Here is a 16922-nt window from a genome sequence, read left to right as displayed (position 1 = left end):
AATAAATTGAAGTGATAATGATTAAATAAGAAAAGTACACAGTGAATTCCTGCAGGATTTTTCACTGTGTGTTTATATTTTTCTGTCACAGCAAATATCCAGTAGTTTATAGTAGTTTACTGAACTTCCTTAAATATCAACATGTGTTTCCTGTGTGTGTCTTATTAGTTGTTGTATTATACTAATTTATTATTATGTTACTAAATAGATTAACTGCAAAGCATTTTATTCTTAAATAAGTTTTTAATATTTATTCTTCCTGATCATTTTCATTCATTTTCTGTTTTTTGATTGATTATTAGCTGCTGATATTTGTGTCATAATCATCAAAACTTCTTGAAAAAATGTCTTAAATGCCTGAACGTCCAGATGAACATGATATAAACTTGATGATCCCGCACAGTTTACAGTTCAGTGTTTGACAGATTACTCCCCCCTCCCCCCTTCCTCACCCCCTCCCTCATGTCTTCTTCCTCCTCCTCCTACTCTCGGGTCCTCTTCTGTCTCTCAGACGGGGCTCGGCGTCTCCACCGGCCGCATTTCACCGCGTCCTCCCCCGGCGCTCCGGAGCAGCTGTGCGCGCTGAGACTTCATGTGACGGAGGTGGACCTTAAAGAACTCTCCCCATACCTCCACCCTCAGCTGAGGAGGATCTGGACGGTTTGCTCCCCCTTTTTGAGCCCACTTTGAGGACATTTTTTTGGTTCGGATCTCTTTGGTGATGCCTTCAGACTGGAGTCGCTCCGGGACGCACCCAAACCCGACAGGTGCCCCTCGAACACCCAACCAAAGACTTTGTGAAGCCTGTTTGCGCTCAAAGATGAAGGAAAACTGATCTTTTGTGGCGGAAGTTAAGTTTTTTTTTTGTTTTTTTTTTGGACTGATTATCAGAAACCAGAGATGGATCGATCATTTCGGATCAGTTTGGTCTGACGGGTTAGACAGAACCACACGATGCTGCTGCTTCCATTCTCGAGGTTACTGTGTTTGTGGCTCTGCAGCGAGGCCGTCGCGAGTCAGTTCCACTGGAAAACAAAGACGACTTTCAGCCCTCATTATGAATCCCCCGCCGCTGACAGGAATGCGCAGAGCCGGAGATGGCGCACAGTCACCGGGGAGGACAATGGGGGGACGCAGGCGCAGGCCTCTTGGCTGGATACTGTAAACCCGTCACCCCCTGAGCGGCTGGGGACTCGGGCACCCCGGCGCGCTGTGCGTAAAAGCGATGCGCAAAATGGAGCGCGGCGCATCCGACCTGTACCCGGAGACGAGGCTTTACGCACGGATGTTAACGAGGCTGGTGAGCCGCGGAGGGGTGGATGCGGTCCGGGTGAAGTGCTCACACAAACCCCGCACGGACGCACCTGGAGCCTCGGGAGGAGCGGACGCCACCGGCGGCAGAGACGGAGCGCAAAACCGGGCCGGAAGAAGCGGAGCGAGCCGCTGCAGGACGGAGCCGCGTGGGAAGCTCTGCCCGCCGCCATGGCGCAGGAACAAGACGCCGAAGCCCCGTTCGGACTCAACACCAGTGACTACGAGGAGGAGTACTCTCTGCCGGACTTCCCCGACACCACGCCGTTCGTGCCGGTGAACACGCGGCCCAGACGGAAGCAGGTGAAGAACCCGTTCTATCCGGTCACCGCGGAGTCGTACGGCGCGTACGCGGTCATGATCACCGCCGCGCTCATCTTCAGCGTCGGGATCATCGGGAACGTGTCGGTCATGTGCATCGTGTGTCACAACTACTACATGAGGAGCATCTCCAACTCGCTGCTGGCCAACCTCGCGCTCTGGGATTTCGTCATCATCTTCTTCTGCCTGCCGCTCGTGGTGTTTCACGAGCTCACCAAGAACTGGCTGCTGGGGGAGTTCTCGTGCAGGATCATCCCGTACCTGGAGGTGAGAGGGGGGGAGGGAGGGGAGGAGGGCGCTGCGGGTGGTGCTGATGATGCTGCTCACGAGTTACATGTCAGTTGACAGGTGAGAGCAGGTCTGACAGGTGATTGGAGGGAGGATCACGCATGACGTCATGTTGCAGGCAGACCTAAAGTTTCCCCACATCTGTGAGAGGCTTTAATGTGATGAGCACTGTGACTCTGCACACATCAACACAGTTATTTGAACCACACACCAAGACCCAGCACTGAGCAGCTTGAATTAAAGGAAAAGTTCACATTTTTCCAAGACCCCTCCCTCATGTGTCTGTAAGTGACGGGGCACAAAATCCTTATATTTCAAAGTTTGTCTGAAACTAATGAGAGACTTCATCGTCTGAGTTAATCAGATCTTCCAGTCTTTTTCCGAGTACTGGACAGTGGTGGAGAAAAAGTCAGACAAAGATGAAGTTTTGTACTAAAAACCCTGAAACTTAGGAAGATACCAACTTTGATTGAACTTGCTGAAGTCCTATCTCAGTTATTAGTGTCGAAACAGGAAGTTGTGTAGTCTGTTGTCCTAAAACCCAGAAGTTAGTTCGCATTTTTGCGGTTCTGGTTCCCTCGTCTCAAAGTAAATATGTTATATGTCTGAAATAAGGTGTGTGGTTACCACAGGCCGTAGATATTTACATGTTTTGTTCCCCCGACATCATTAAATGTCTCACAGTTTAATTATAAAGCTCTTCCGTGTGTTAAAAACGGTTAGCGGTTGCTAAAAGTGTCTAAATGAGACTACAGAGGTTGTCGGGGACATTAAACGTCATCGCAGCAAACAGCAACAGGCCACTTTAGTTACACACTATTCTAACTCTGACTTTACAACTTGTGCATTGATCAGTTTATAATAATTGTGTAGTAAGACTCTTAGTGGCGGCTCGACTGACCACCAGTCAGTGCAGCATGGAGCTGGTAGAGCCGTCAGACTCTGACTTTGACCGTCACTACAGGCACATTTATGGCCCTTTGAGACAATCGCTGTATTTTTACTTGAGACTTGTTTTAAGACGTAAAAAAACAACCAAAAACAATAAAATGGTCCCTGACGTTAATCTTCACTGTAGCTACTACGTTAAAACCGTTGGCGTGCACAGCCGTCTGCAGTGGGTTCACGAGCCAGACCGTGTTAATAGCGTCTTTTCAGATCAGTCTGGGTCCTCTGTTTTACTGTGAAGCTCCAGAAATGTTTTGTGGACTTTGAAACTTCACCTGACTTTCCATCGACATGAGGAGATAATGACTGAATTTTCATTTTTGGGTGAACTTTACCTTTAACATCATTAATGACTCATTTATTGTGTAGTTCCTCTTTAAGAGACCCTCACATGTCCGTCACGTCTGTACGGTCCCTGGAGATCTCTTCTTAATATGAGTCATGCAGGACAAAATATAAAGTCTTTACTCAACTCAACTCCTGAGGGACTTTTTAAGAACCAAGTTCCCCTTCATGTGACTGATCCCACGACACAACTCGGCAAGAAACACAAAGAAAAAGGACTTTGTGCTGCAAAGACTCTGGACGACAACCAGTTAATTTCTATTTATCAGTTGTGAATCCGTCCTGAACGTCAGAAACTGACCAACTGATGTTATTACAGTGAAATAAAGATAAAAGATGAGGTTTTGCTGAATATGTATCTTTATGTCATCGCACGTCTTCCTGTCCTGAGCTGAATTAGGTGGACGGCGTCTTCAGACTGCAGTCGGGATTTAAATCAGGTTTAATGTCGCCTCATGTGACGACTCTTTAATCTGATCAGTGTCACATCAGGCCGCGGTAAACAAGACGACACCTGCTGCACACGTGACCTCCTGCTGTCCAATCAGAGGGCAGATCTGGATTAATGAAGAGTCTCTCAGACTGAGATTAGAGAAGGACGACCCCCCTCTGATCAGTCTTCATCAGAGAAAACAAGGAGGTCTACGGATTAGATCTGGATGTATTTGGGGGTGTTGCTGACGGACCGTTATTCTCATTGTCGATTTGTCTGTCGATTATTTTCTCAATTAAATCGATCAGTTGTTTGGTCTGTAAATAATATAAGATGTTGAGCCCAACTTGACGTCCTCGGATGTCTTGTTTTGTCCACAATTTCTGCAGCAATCGTCTCGTCTAATGATGCATCACTGTCTGACTGAGGAGCACAAAAACCCCTGGAGGGAATAATGCATGTGTTCACTGCACTGTGGTGTCAGTTTATCAGGATCTGACATGAACTGAGGTCCAACGATGTGAAGAAAAGAGGGGAATGAGTTTCATCTTAGTGCCTCTTTAACACACACACACTGACTGCAGCTTGTCCTCGTGTGCCATCCTTCCAAAATAAAAGTCTAGTCTAGTCTAAAGTGTGTTGGCAGGTCTGAAACCAGAAGAGTTGATACTGATGGTCAGAGGTGAGAAGTGACTGCTGTACTTCAGTAGATGTTTCAGGTGCTTCTCCTCTCCACATCTGAACACAAACATCTGAACTTTCTCCTCCTCAAAGCTTCAAAACAGCCTCGTTACTTTAGTTTGATGCATTTGAGGTGAATTATGAGACTGATTTCAGACGCAGCGAGACGAAACAAAGACGTAAGAAGACGTAAACAGACAGAGAGGGAGGCTGGAACGGGGAGAAAAGGCGTGTTAGTGTCTCGTATCTGCAGAGAGTTTCTTATTTTCTCACTTTGTTGCTGCTCGGACGTTTTACCAACCCAACATGTGGCTGTTTTCTGCTCATGGTTTTGGATTCACGTTTAAATGTCACACGTGACTGAGATGTTCAGCTGTAGTTGTGGTGTGTGTGTGTGTGTGTGTGTGTGTGTGTGTGTGTGTGTGTGTGTGTTGGTCTCAGGTTGACATGTTTTAAAATCAGCTGAATGTCTGAAATGTAAATATCAGCGTCAGGTTATCGTGTGTGTAAAATCTGATACATCTGACAAACAAAAGCTCGTATTTATTGAGTTTAATCCTCTTAACAGCAGCAGAGCTCTTTGTTTGAGGCGATGACCTACATGACATCACTGATATTTACTGATGTCACCAACATGTCATCGTCCTTCGTTTCACGTTTGACTTTACTTCCTGGTTATTGTCATTATTACTTTATTTATATCTATATTATACGTATATTAAGTCTTAAGTGCAGACAGTCCATTCACTAAGATCCAAACTGATTAAAATTTCAATAGTCAGTAAGTGAAATAACAGTTTTTTTTACTTCTTCGCTGGTAGTTTATTCAAATTCAAATGAAGCTTTATTAGCACGGACAACAGACGCTTACATTAACAGAGCAAGTGTGAAAACAAACATTTATTCATTTCAGAGCTGACTGCTGTCGCCGCTTAACTGTTTAATGAAGCGTAATCACAAAACAGAAAGAGGATTTAAACTGCTGTGACAGTCCGACCCCCAACACACACACGCACGCACACACACACACACAAACACACACACACACACACACGTCAACATTGCCAACAGGGCACTACATGTATTCACTATTTTTTACCTTTTAAGGTCTTTTACCAGAATATTACTTCAAATGTGATCTTTTGCGTGTGACGTCTACTTATCAAAGAGGGAGCTTACACACACACACACACACACACACACACACACACACAACACACAAAATAAAAAAATAAAACGAAAGTGACTGAACACAGAACAAACGTCTTCTTCATGATAATCCAACATAAATTTAATTAATGTGACTATTATTAACCCTCACGTGACCAACGATACAGTGTGTCTTTATGCACATTTTCAGTTTGTGCACATGTCTTCAAACACACACACACACACTTCACACACACACTCTGCTCTGCGTCATGATGTCACAAACCCCATCTGTTGTGTCTCAGCAGCTGTAAACACTTCACACTGTATGAAAGACAACAGACAGGGGAACCAGTTGTGTGTGTGTGTGTGTGTGTGTGTGTGTGTGTGTGTGTGTGACACAGATTATGTGGTTGGTTTCCACTTCGTTACTTGGTTGACTTCAGGGTCAGGATCCAGGATTTGAGATAAATTCAGAATATTATCTTCGGAGTTGACAGTTTCACCCAACGTGTACGGGATGATATCCTCCCTGATCACGTCAGACGAGTGTAGAGATCTTTCTTCAGTTTCCTGTGAACAGTGTGTAACCGGACGTTCCTTCTCTCTTCCCAGGTGGCTTCTCTCGGGGTCACGACCTTCACGCTGTGCGCTCTGTGCATCGATCGTTTCCGCGCCGCCACCAACGTGCAGATGTACTACGAGATGATCGAGAACTGGGCGTCCACCACGGCCAAGCTCGCCGTCATCTGGGTGGGCGCTCTGCTGCTGGCGCTGCCCGAGCTGCTGATCCGACAGCTGGTCACCGAGGACGGCGACCCGCCCGACGTGACGCCATGCGAGCGCTGTGTGGTCCGGATCTCCACTGACCTCCCGGACACGCTCTACGTCCTGGGACTCACGTACGACGGCGCCCGTCTCTGGTGGTACTTCGGCTGCTACTTCTGCCTGCCGACGCTGTTCACCATTTGCAGCTCACTGGTCACGGCGCGCAAGATCCGCCACGCGGAGCGGACCTGCGTGCGCAGCAGCAAGAAGCAGATCCAGCTGGAGAGCCAGATGAACTGCGCCGTGGTGGCGTTGGCCATCCTCTACGGCTTCTGCATCATTCCAGAGAACATCTGCAACATCGTCAGCGTATACATGGCGGCCGGCGTTCCCAGGAGAACCCTGGACATCCTGCACCTGGTCAGCCAGCTGCTGCTGTTCTGTAAGTCTGCGGTGACGCCGGTGCTGCTGTTCTGCCTGTGCCAGCCGTTCACCAGAGCCTTCCTGGACTGTTGCTGCTGCTGCTGCGACGAGTGCGGCCCACCCCGCTCCCCGGCCACCGCCGCCAGCGACGGCGACGAGTGCACCACCACCGAGCTGGAGCTGTCGCCCTTCGGCACCATCCGCAGGGAGGCGTCCACCTCCGCCGCCGCCTACACGGCCGTGGGGACACACTGCTGAGGTCAAAGGTCAAAGATCAACAGTGTTAGCGGAGCTTCTTCGGGATCGTTTGATTGATGGACGCGTTGACATATCAGGCTGTAACTTCCTGAGTTGGAATCGACTCCAAACTGTTGAACACGTTTGTGTTGACTGACTGTCCGTTCACCGTTTACAGAATTTATATATAAAAGAACACAGTCGGACTTAGTTAATAGCATTTATATGTTTAGTTCTTTCAAATTAACTCACCAGTATTTTTACCGAACGTGCACTCAGTCTTACTTTTCATTCATCGTCAGTGTATTTTACAGAAGCTGAGAGCCGACATGGACCCTGAACTTCTCCTGATCCCGACTTGTATGTGGTTCAACACCTTGACAAAGTGATAATTAAAGTGGTTAACAGACCCTGAAAATAAAACGTTACCTGAAATTTGCATAAACACTTTTATCAACCAACCACGGCTGCTGTCAGCCCCGCTAGTTTCATTCTTTTGGATGTTTTCTTTCTTTGTGTGAGTGAGTTAATGGGATGTACAGTAATATATTTGAAAATGGCTGTTGATGCTGTTGTTGTCGTGTTTGCTGCAGATGTTCTCGTGAATCAGCTGTGTGAGTGTGTTTCTCTTCACTGTGTGTTTGATGCACGCCGCTCAGTGCACATGTAACGACGGAGTTATTGTTGTTTTTTTTAGCCACCAGAGAGATGTCACTTTAATTAAAAAGTATTTTAAAATAATCTTTTGAAGCTGTTTTGCATCTAGACTGATGATTTGTTTGTTCAGTGGCAGCTCTGCATGGCCTCACAGAGCAAGAAAGAAGGAATTAAACCAGGTTTTGAATAAAAACTTAAACTTCTATTTGTTACAGTTGAATCAAACGCTTTGCCCTCATCAGAAAAATGACCCCATATGTCACCTGCACAAGGAACCTGTGCAGGTGACATATGGAAACTTTCTCGATAAGGCTTTGGAGGTGGAGCCCTGTTCATTTCTATGCAAGCTGCTCAGTGGCGCACAAAGCTGAAAAAGCTTAACTGATGTTTCTTACTTACAGCTGGATTTAACTTCTCCTCTTAAGGTTTTCTGTTCACAGCAGAAGTAGGTACTTTCGAACACACATGTCAATCTTTTGTCGTGATTATTCAAGTTTCATTCACTCCAAGCCATAGGAGTAAACAATGTAAAATTGTCAGGGAAAATTAATGAGAGTTTTACATCCAGGTCGCCTGAAATATCTCCTCCGATCACAATTTTTCCGCAGGCGCTTACAAAATAAAATCTTGCTTTGGTGCCCTGGAGGCTGTTTCCTACAGCCACTGTGTGAGCGTGTTGGACGGCACAAAGAATACACTGATGATTAGGTTATTCAAAGCCTTACCATTAGCAGAGCTTAAAATGTGTAATTGAAGTTGTCAGTGTAATCATTGTTAGAAGAAGGAGAGATGATGTGCAGACTGTTCATCCAGAGCACACAGTCACTATTGTTTGTACAGTTCAGTCTGAACACAACGTGTCCTCATCTACTCAGAGTTACAGTCAGTCCAACAAACAACGGGACCGTCCTCAGGCATGGACAGAACGCAGACAGCTTTGACGAGTCAATGCAAGAAGATCCTTTATTTTAAATAGTTTTAATATTAATTGAATTTGCTCAAATGAAAAAAAAACCTTCAAAACACAAACCGACTTCTCCTCCTTTGATTCCACTTTATTTTGCTGCGTCAGGCTCAGCACAGAATCTCAGCTGTTTTTTTTTTTTTCTCGCGCCATCGTTTCGTCATCATCGTCTCCACCCAGCCGGGGAGGACACAGCGCGCCATTGTCCTCGCCTCCCGTCGTCATGACGACGGAGGGAGTCTGCCTCTCAGCTGGCCGCCACAGTGAACAGTGCTACAGTACCGCAGACAACGCGTCGAGGCTCATTTATACTGAAAGAAGTTGTCACTGATGGTTTCTGGTCTGATCCGGTGCAGTCTGGCCTCTAAAGGACGCATCCTGGCAAACGGCTCGATCAACAAAAGCCTGACGGCACCTGAGCTACTGCTTCCATTCATATCACTGTACAAGTGCACAAGTTCCTGGTACAGCTTCCTTCAGCTCTACTGTTTTTAAATGTAACCAGTGTGAATCCTACCAAACTGTTCGACATGCAACCTGAACCTGCAACATGGAGCATCACAGGTGTTAGAAAGGTATCATTAAAGAGTTGACCTGCGCTAAAACGTGTAGGAAGTTGACCCGTTGACCTTAGCGTGTAACATTTAGCATGTTGAGTAACTGACTGGCGACCTCTCCAGGATGTACTCCGCCTCTGTCTCGCCTTGTGTTATCACATCATGGATCGGATCGACAGCAAGAATAAGCAGGTTAGATGAGATTGACTTGACAACACTTAACATCTAAGTTATGTTAGCTTGCATATTTTTTTTTTTGGATATTGGTATTTATTTGCATGGTACAGGTATCATAGTAGCATGCTTGTATTTAGCATGTTGCATAGCAATAATGCATGAAAGCACTAATTATTCAGAGTGTAATGGGAACATTTACGTCGAACTGGAGAGATAATTGGGCGTTTGTGTGGCTCCCAGCATGAACCTTAGAGGCAATCCCTGTTCCTGAATGCAGGCAACATGTGAAGCTTGAACATAGAATATTTCAGCGATTACATCTGCAAAGACATGATGAGAGGGAAGATGTTTCATCAGGCTGCTGTGAGAAATGTTGTCTCAGCTGAACTCCTTCATGGTCTCTCCAGTTTGAGCGGCACTATTCAAAGAGTTTGGACACGTTTTTAAATTTTTCTTTAAGATCTTTGACTCTACTTTCCGCCTTCATTCAAGAGAATATGATCTAAATTTGAATTTGCAGTTACAGCATCAATGTTCTTGGATAATGACACAACATTCTTGTCTAATTGAGTTCATCCCTAAATCACCAAGCGGGGACTCATTGTATGTAAACCACATTCTTCTCTAATCACCCGTTTAGCTTTGATTTGTTCTCTGGCACCAAACTTGCGTGTTGGACTCTTTTGTAGACGAGGCTGGCCGGCCCTGTCGCTGCTCCAGTAATTAGACATCCCAATTCATTCAGAGACAATGGGGCAACGGGTACACTGAGGCTCTGCTGCTGAACAAGCTGCTCACTGACCTTCTCCTAACTGCTCCCAGGACTGTGTGCTGGAATGAGACGGACGTCCTGGGAGGGCCCGGATCGCCGGCCCTGATTGGTGGACAGGAGCCAGGCTTCCTCGGCAACCAAACCACTCGTCCTGGTGCAGATTAAGATCACTTTTTTCTGCTCGAAACATCAAAACAGCAATAAAATAAGCAGACATCTCTATATGTGTGTGTTTAAGTTACTACTCACATTTTTGGACAATACACTGATACCAATGATTGGCGGCCGTTTGGCGGTTTAGTCCCCGACTTTCAAATCTGCGTAAAATTCATTTTCAGTCTAAAAGGCCCTTTCCTGGTTAAATATGCACTCAGTTGCCAGTATATTTGGTAATGAGCTACAACTAATGTGGTCAAATGGTCTTAATAAATGAATGTTCAGTTTTTATTTTATTGGCCAAGTGTTGATGAAGGTTCTCAGTCATCCAGGTCATGGTAATTTTACCTGCTACGGTGGCCTACGACACTACTTACCACCCACCTACACTCTAGTACTGAGTTCCCTCCCCAGACAGCTTAATGACCATTCACACCTGGGCTCACCTCGCACTAGCAACCCACATGAAGGCCTGTTGGGTCAATGACCCACCAGTGGCCCTAACGACTCTGAAACTCAGAGCTCACACGTGTCCTTAACGACTCTGTAAGGACACTCCCACGCAGGGTTTAAAACCCTGTGACTCCCCTCCAGTTAGTTTGAACTGAAGAAGCCTCTTGGATGAGAGGTGAAACGTCTTCAACAAACTGAAACAAGTCCAGTTGCCTACGATACAGCACTTAGTACTAGCCAAGTGTAAACTGTCACTCTTCTGGTGAGCAACAATTAGCAGTCTGCCGTGATCACTTGGCTAAAATAAAGAAATAAAGGCCAATCAAGACATAGAAGTTATACAGTTATTCATTTAATGTGCAACAGGAAGTACATTTTAAAGGAAATCTGATGCGGACTGGATTATGTTGGATAATGGGAAGTAATGTTAATTTACAAATCTCGCAAGTAACATTTATTTCTCATCAAAATATGCGATCTTGCAAGAAAATATCTGCTGGTGGTGTTGACGGTTACTAAACGTTCACGTTCAGCACTCAGAGGTTCGAGAAAGATTGTCGTCTGGTTTAATACAGAAAAGAAACAGCTGAATCATGAAACACGACGTGATTTTTAACGTTTAACTGAAATGCACAATCTTTGCCTAACCTTACTGAAAGTGCCTTTGTTGCTTAAACCCCTATGTAGGTCGACTTTTAAAGCAGCTTATTATGACCCATATGGCTGTAGGACTTTTACAGCTGCAAAGGAGGAAGTGAAGAGAAGTAGTGTAAAGAGTGAAAGGTCTGTTCAGGGAGGAGGTCAGGGATGTTTGGTGATTCAGGTGACATCTGTTCGTGTCCAGTGTGAAACCAGAAGTCAGCGGGGAGTTCTTTACTGGTTTTAGTGCCTTGAAACAGTCCCATTATGTGGCACTCGCTGTCCTTTAGTTTTTAAATCAATTTCAAACTCTGGGCTGATTGCAGTGGATGCAGATCACCTGTGTGCAGGTTGGTGAGACTGGCTCCTAATTGATGAGTGAGAGCAGGTTGGGGTATTTCCCCTCCCAGCCAATCAGGCTTTGACGACGCCCTCGCGTTGAAGGTTTAAGAGAGGTGGGGAATGACAACCCGGTGGGTCTGATTCTGTCCTTGACTCAATGCAAACCTCATCCAGACAGACTGTCAGAAACTCTGCTTAGGCCCTGTTGATCTTTACTGCCCTTCTTCTTTCTTGTTGAGGGAAATTGTGAGAATATTCAACTGTGTTGTGTGACCATCAAAAGTTAACATCCGGTTACCTGCATGAGACGTCTGCAGGTTTCTTTTGTAGTCTTAACTCCTTGAGACCTTGATATCCAAACCCCTCTATAAATATTCCCCATTTCATTTCATTGGGAACATGGTGAGCGTTGGGATTCCCCATCAATATATATATTTTTTATTTATATTTATGTGTGTTGGGGCTGTTTTTTAGGCATTTTTCTCCCCACAGACTAAACCCAACCACACAGCGAGTGACTGACGAAGGTCTGGTACGCGTGTCGCTGGTACGCTGCAACACTTGTGATGTTTTTAGAGTCATTCAGTCGTGTTGGTATGAGGATGTGTTGCTGTAGTACTTAATTGTTTCTACAGTCAGAGATATCTTCCCCTCAAACAACATGTTGGGCTGATAAACTAACAACACTGTCCTTGTTCCCTGCTGTTTTCAGACTAAAAAAGAGACAACTCTTGACTGCAGACCCACTTCTTCTCCCGTCTCCTCTGCAGTGTGACAGTGTTTCTGCTGTTAACCAGCCCCGACTCTGCAGCAGCCCTCTGCGCCCCCGGGTGAAGAGTATTAATGGAGGCGGACTGCAGCTGCTGTCAGAAAGCTGCAGTGATCTGATTCACTCTAAAAAAAAATAAAAAAAATCCCCCCAGGCGTCTGCTGCAGCTTCCACCACAAACTCTTCACATCCAATCTGTTTCCCCCCAGAACAAACTGAAACTCTGCAGACTGAAGTGTCACCTCCTCACAGTCTGCTGCTGAGTCTCACATCCAGAAAAGACAAAGAAGAGAAACTGCAGGCTGCTTCTGACAGCAAACGGTCCGAAAAATACAAAACACAAACAGGAAGTGAACCACTGAAGAGGCGACACACACACACACACACACACACAGTCCTTTATAGGGCTGCATGAATACCTCCGAGTGGCATTAATACGACCCACTTCTGTTGCAGAGTGTTTAATGGTGATTCAGTGACTTTAAAGTTAAAAGCTTGAACAGCGAAGGAAAACAGGAAGTGGATGCAGGAGACATGAGAGCAGTAAGAATCAGAGTTTTTCAGCCGTGCTAGCAGCTCTGAGGCTGCGCTAACATCAAGGTGCTTAAACGTTAAACACGAGTGGGCGGTAGGGAGGGGTCCTACACATTGAAAGAGCAGTTTTACCTCACAAAAGCGTTAACAGATATTTATATCATATACTTTTTTAAATAGTTTTTTCTATTTTTATTCGCTAGAAACATCTGGCAGACCAAAACAAATCAGGCACCACTGGACACAGAAGTGCTTTCAGCTAAATGCTAACATCGGCGTGCTAACAGGATCACAGTGACAGTACTTATATGCTGATGTTAAGCAGGTGTAATGTTTACCATATTGGCCTGTTAGCATGCTAACATTAGCTGTTTACCACTCAACACAAAGTGCAACTGAGGCTGATGGGAATGTCATCAGTTTAAGTGCTGGACGAAATACTGGCAAAAACCTTTTGACCTGCTGATGATCCAAAAGTTAATACTGTTCATCCTGAGACGAACATGGAGTTCAGCAATTTTTCGTTTTGTCTTGAGATATTTAGCTTAAAGAAAACACAAATGTGAACCTCCAGTGGTGCGAGAAACAAAACCTGAAGATCACTAAAGTCAGAATCAGCCTCCAGAGCTCAGTGATAACATGTTGTATCTTTTATTTTATTTTATTTTGTGTTCAAATACAGATTAAACACAACCATCTGCACTTTTTAAACAAATGAGATGCAGCACATTAGAGTTGTAGGATTTTAATCTCAAAACATTTTTATACATTAGTGTGAAAGTATTGTTAAGTTAGACGCTCATACAGTATGTTTTTCTAAAAACCCCATCATCAGCGATTAAGCACAGCCTCAGATTGCATCATCCAAACCTCCAGGCGAGAACATTAATGTGTGCTTAACCCCTCCGAGAGAGATCAGGGTGAAAGGTTAACGATAATTACGAGGAGAAATATGAATAGAGAGAGGATCTGAGAGCCCTTCCGCCCAATTACCGCCATGAAAGAGCCTTTTGACTAATAGTTTGAGTCGGCATCCATAATGTATCTGCTCCGACTGAAAACAGAAGCTAGAATCGTTTGACAGATCGCAGCGCGGCTGTTGTTGCTGGGAGCATTTTCTAATTGTGTTCCCCCCTGACGGTGCTGGCTGAAATATGGGGAGTGGGGTGAAAGGAGGGGGAGAAATTCCCTCAGTGAAGAATCAGTTTGGGCAGCGGGGCGTTTCAGTCACAGCCGGTGACCTAGAAATGTTGCTGCAATCCCCAACAAAGGAGAAGAACCGGGACAATAAAGCTCTTATTCCCCCCCCCGGACGACAGCTTCCATCTGACAGAGCAGATTATACAGGCAGGAGGACGGCCGGGGCCGAGGCTGGGCCGGGCCGAACCAGGCTGCCAGAGCACGGAGGGCGACAGCTCCACCAGGGAGAGAGGCTGTGGTTCAGGCGGCGATCAGACCTCACCTGACTCCATCTGAGACACAGTTTGACCGGGAAGATAATGGCTGCATTTCTTCAAGGCGGAGACGCAAATGACAACTGTTGAACTGATCACGATTTTAAGTTTTTAGACTTTAGTTTATCTGAAGTCTTCAGATCCGGTTACTGACAGTTTTTTTATATTTGCGACTGACATCAGCGACCGATGTTGCAGCTACATGCAGGATCTCACACATTCTGCACCTTTTACTTCCTGTTTTGGCCTTTTCAGCACAAATCACTGAAATAAACAGTGCAGCATCAGAGCTCCAGTGGTTGATGTGTCATCACAGGTATCTACTCATTCATAAGGTTTATTGCTGATAACAAATACTTTCTTCATTTTCTGATTTTGGATTCTCCGTTAAATTACTGATTATCCGATGATACACTGTTTGACTCATTATGGACTGTTTAAAAACAAAGTATCAAACTCGATTCAGCAGAACCAGAGATATTATACATCTTTTATCACACACATTCTTCATCCTTTCAAAAACTTCCTCCTCCATTACCCACAATGCAACTTAGCCACTGAGTGACATCACTGGAGGCAATTTATCAGATTACATGCAGCGTCTTCTGGTGCCACAAGAGGCTTTATAATACTTTTTCCACATATGCAGCAGCACCTGTAAGTCCTGTAAACACACTTTGATATGTGAAATGTGGTGGCGTTACCCTTTAAATCTTCCTGCCCAGAGGTGGGTATAAACTGTAAACCTGCGTACATACACCACAACTACAAGACTACACTCACAACCAGCTTATCTCAACACAACAGCAGTCTGTTGTCGAGATGTGCTCAGCTACAAACCTTCACGTCGCAGCAGAAACCAGGAGGAGATCCAGGACATGAAATATTCATACGCAGCACAACGGGCCGGCTGTTCACCAGAGCAGCTCTGTCACTCACATACTGGACTCTTCTGAAAGACCAGCTGATGCTGACGAGTCCTGAATATGGATGAGGAGACGTGAAGTGATGTGTTTGTGACATAAAATCTCACTGTGCTCAGGAATTCAGTCATTCACAAAACTCAACAACGAGTGTGTTTCAGGATCGAGCTCTGCACATTCCACACACGACCGAATGTGCTTTTTATTTCACAATGAACTCTGTATTAACTCGTGAAGTTTTACTCTGAGCTGGTAGGCGGATTATTTTGTGCGCTCTCCGGTCAGAACCAGGCTAGCTGTTTCCCTCTGTTTCCAGTCACTATGCTAAGCTAAGCTAACCAGCTGCTGGCTGGAGCCTTACGGGTTGTTTTTTTTGTACAAGTCTGAGAGCGGTGTCGATCTTCTCATCTCACCCTCGGCGAGAAAAGTGAATAAGTTTTTAATTTCTTGAAGATTTTGCTTAAAAAAACTACTGAACCTTAAACAGAATAATTTGACAAACACACAAACAAACAAAAAAATGTTCTTTCATTGTACCAGATTACATCATTCTGTCCAGGAAACCTCTTAGAAGATTAGAAATGCGAAATCTGCACATTTACTCAAGTACTGTACTTAAGTACAATTTTGAGGTTCTTGTACTTTAGTATTTCCATTTTCTGCTACTTTATTTTTTATTTTTACATGTATTTGATAACTTTAGTTACTAGTTACTCTGTGGATTACATGCTGCATCAGAGCCAAAGAAGCATTTAGTATAAACATGCTTTTACTTTTATACTTAAGTACATTTATCTCCAGGAAATTACTTTTGATATGTATTTTACTGACACTTTAAGACTCTCACTGAAGTGCTATTTGTATGGGTGACTTTCCCTTTTACCAAAGTTATATTTCAACATGATATCTTTACTTGAATTTTGGGGTCTTTTTTTAAAACACTGGAAATGAAGCATGTTAATTAAGCTGTCCAGTGAGTCCCAGCAGCTCTCAGTGGCTCTACCCGGGTATTTTCAGTACCAGTCCCTGTTTGAGCGAGCCGACATTATGTTTTTAAGAACCGAGCTGTGATGAAACGAGACGAATCTTATCGTCTGTGTCGGTGCAGAGCTCGCTGTGTCCCTCAGATCTTTGTTGTGTGAAATCAGTAACAGCGGTAGAGACACGATGATCTCAGCAGGCCGCTGGAGGAGGAAAATGTTTCTGACAGCAGAACTGAAAAACAGAAGAAAATCCTGCTGCCTCGAGGACAGACAGCCGAGTGTGGAACAGAAACACAGTCAGGAGGATCAGTGACAAACAGCCCACATGAGCACAGCATCGTATTCTGCTCCAAATAGTTTCATATTTACATTTTTATACATGTCAGCTCATTATGCAGCGTCTCTGCAGGGTTGCGTCAGCTACTGGATGCTCTGCAATGTGCTTTTCTTGCATTTTGGCCAGATTGTTAGTATATTTGTCTAATTTCTAGTCAAATACATCTCATATACACTAAGTACAAGACGCAACTAGAAAGCAGGATTTCAGTGCGATAGATGGGACTTATTTTTGGACAATTTTCATTTGTTTTGTCTGCAATTTTCTTTTCTTTTTAAAAGTAAGAAACTCCTGGTGTTAA

At 44.8% G+C, this 16922-nt stretch overlaps 1 protein-coding gene across 1 annotated transcript; it reads left to right on the top strand.

Annotated features, from left to right (window-relative positions):
• Nucleotides 1–705: 705 nt before the first annotated feature.
• LOC141001461 (prosaposin receptor GPR37-like) lies at nt 706–7605 on the top strand. The gene is made up of 2 exons (XM_073472545.1): nt 706–1899; nt 6092–7605. Exons 1-2 carry the CDS (start codon nt 955–957, stop codon nt 6923–6925), a joined length of 1779 nt encoding a protein of 592 aa, XP_073328646.1. The 5' UTR covers nt 706–954; the 3' UTR covers nt 6926–7605.
• Nucleotides 7606–16922: the final 9317 nt, after the last annotated feature.

Source organism: Pagrus major, chromosome 8 (assembly GCF_040436345.1).
Source record: "Pagrus major chromosome 8, Pma_NU_1.0".
NCBI lineage: Eukaryota > Metazoa > Chordata > Actinopteri > Spariformes > Sparidae > Pagrus > Pagrus major.
The sequence above is the reverse complement of the archived record's forward strand: the minus strand, read 5'-3'. Positions and strand labels throughout refer to the sequence as shown.

Coding starts and splice junctions, on each gene's coding strand:
- LOC141001461 (XM_073472545.1), top strand. CDS start 955: ATGCTGCTGCTTCCATTCTCGAGGTTACTGTGTTTGTGGCTCTGCAGC. Junction 1,900..6,091: donor GGATCATCCCGTACCTGGAG/GTGAGAGGGGGG, acceptor CTCTCTTCCCAG/GTGGCTTCTCTCGGGGTCAC.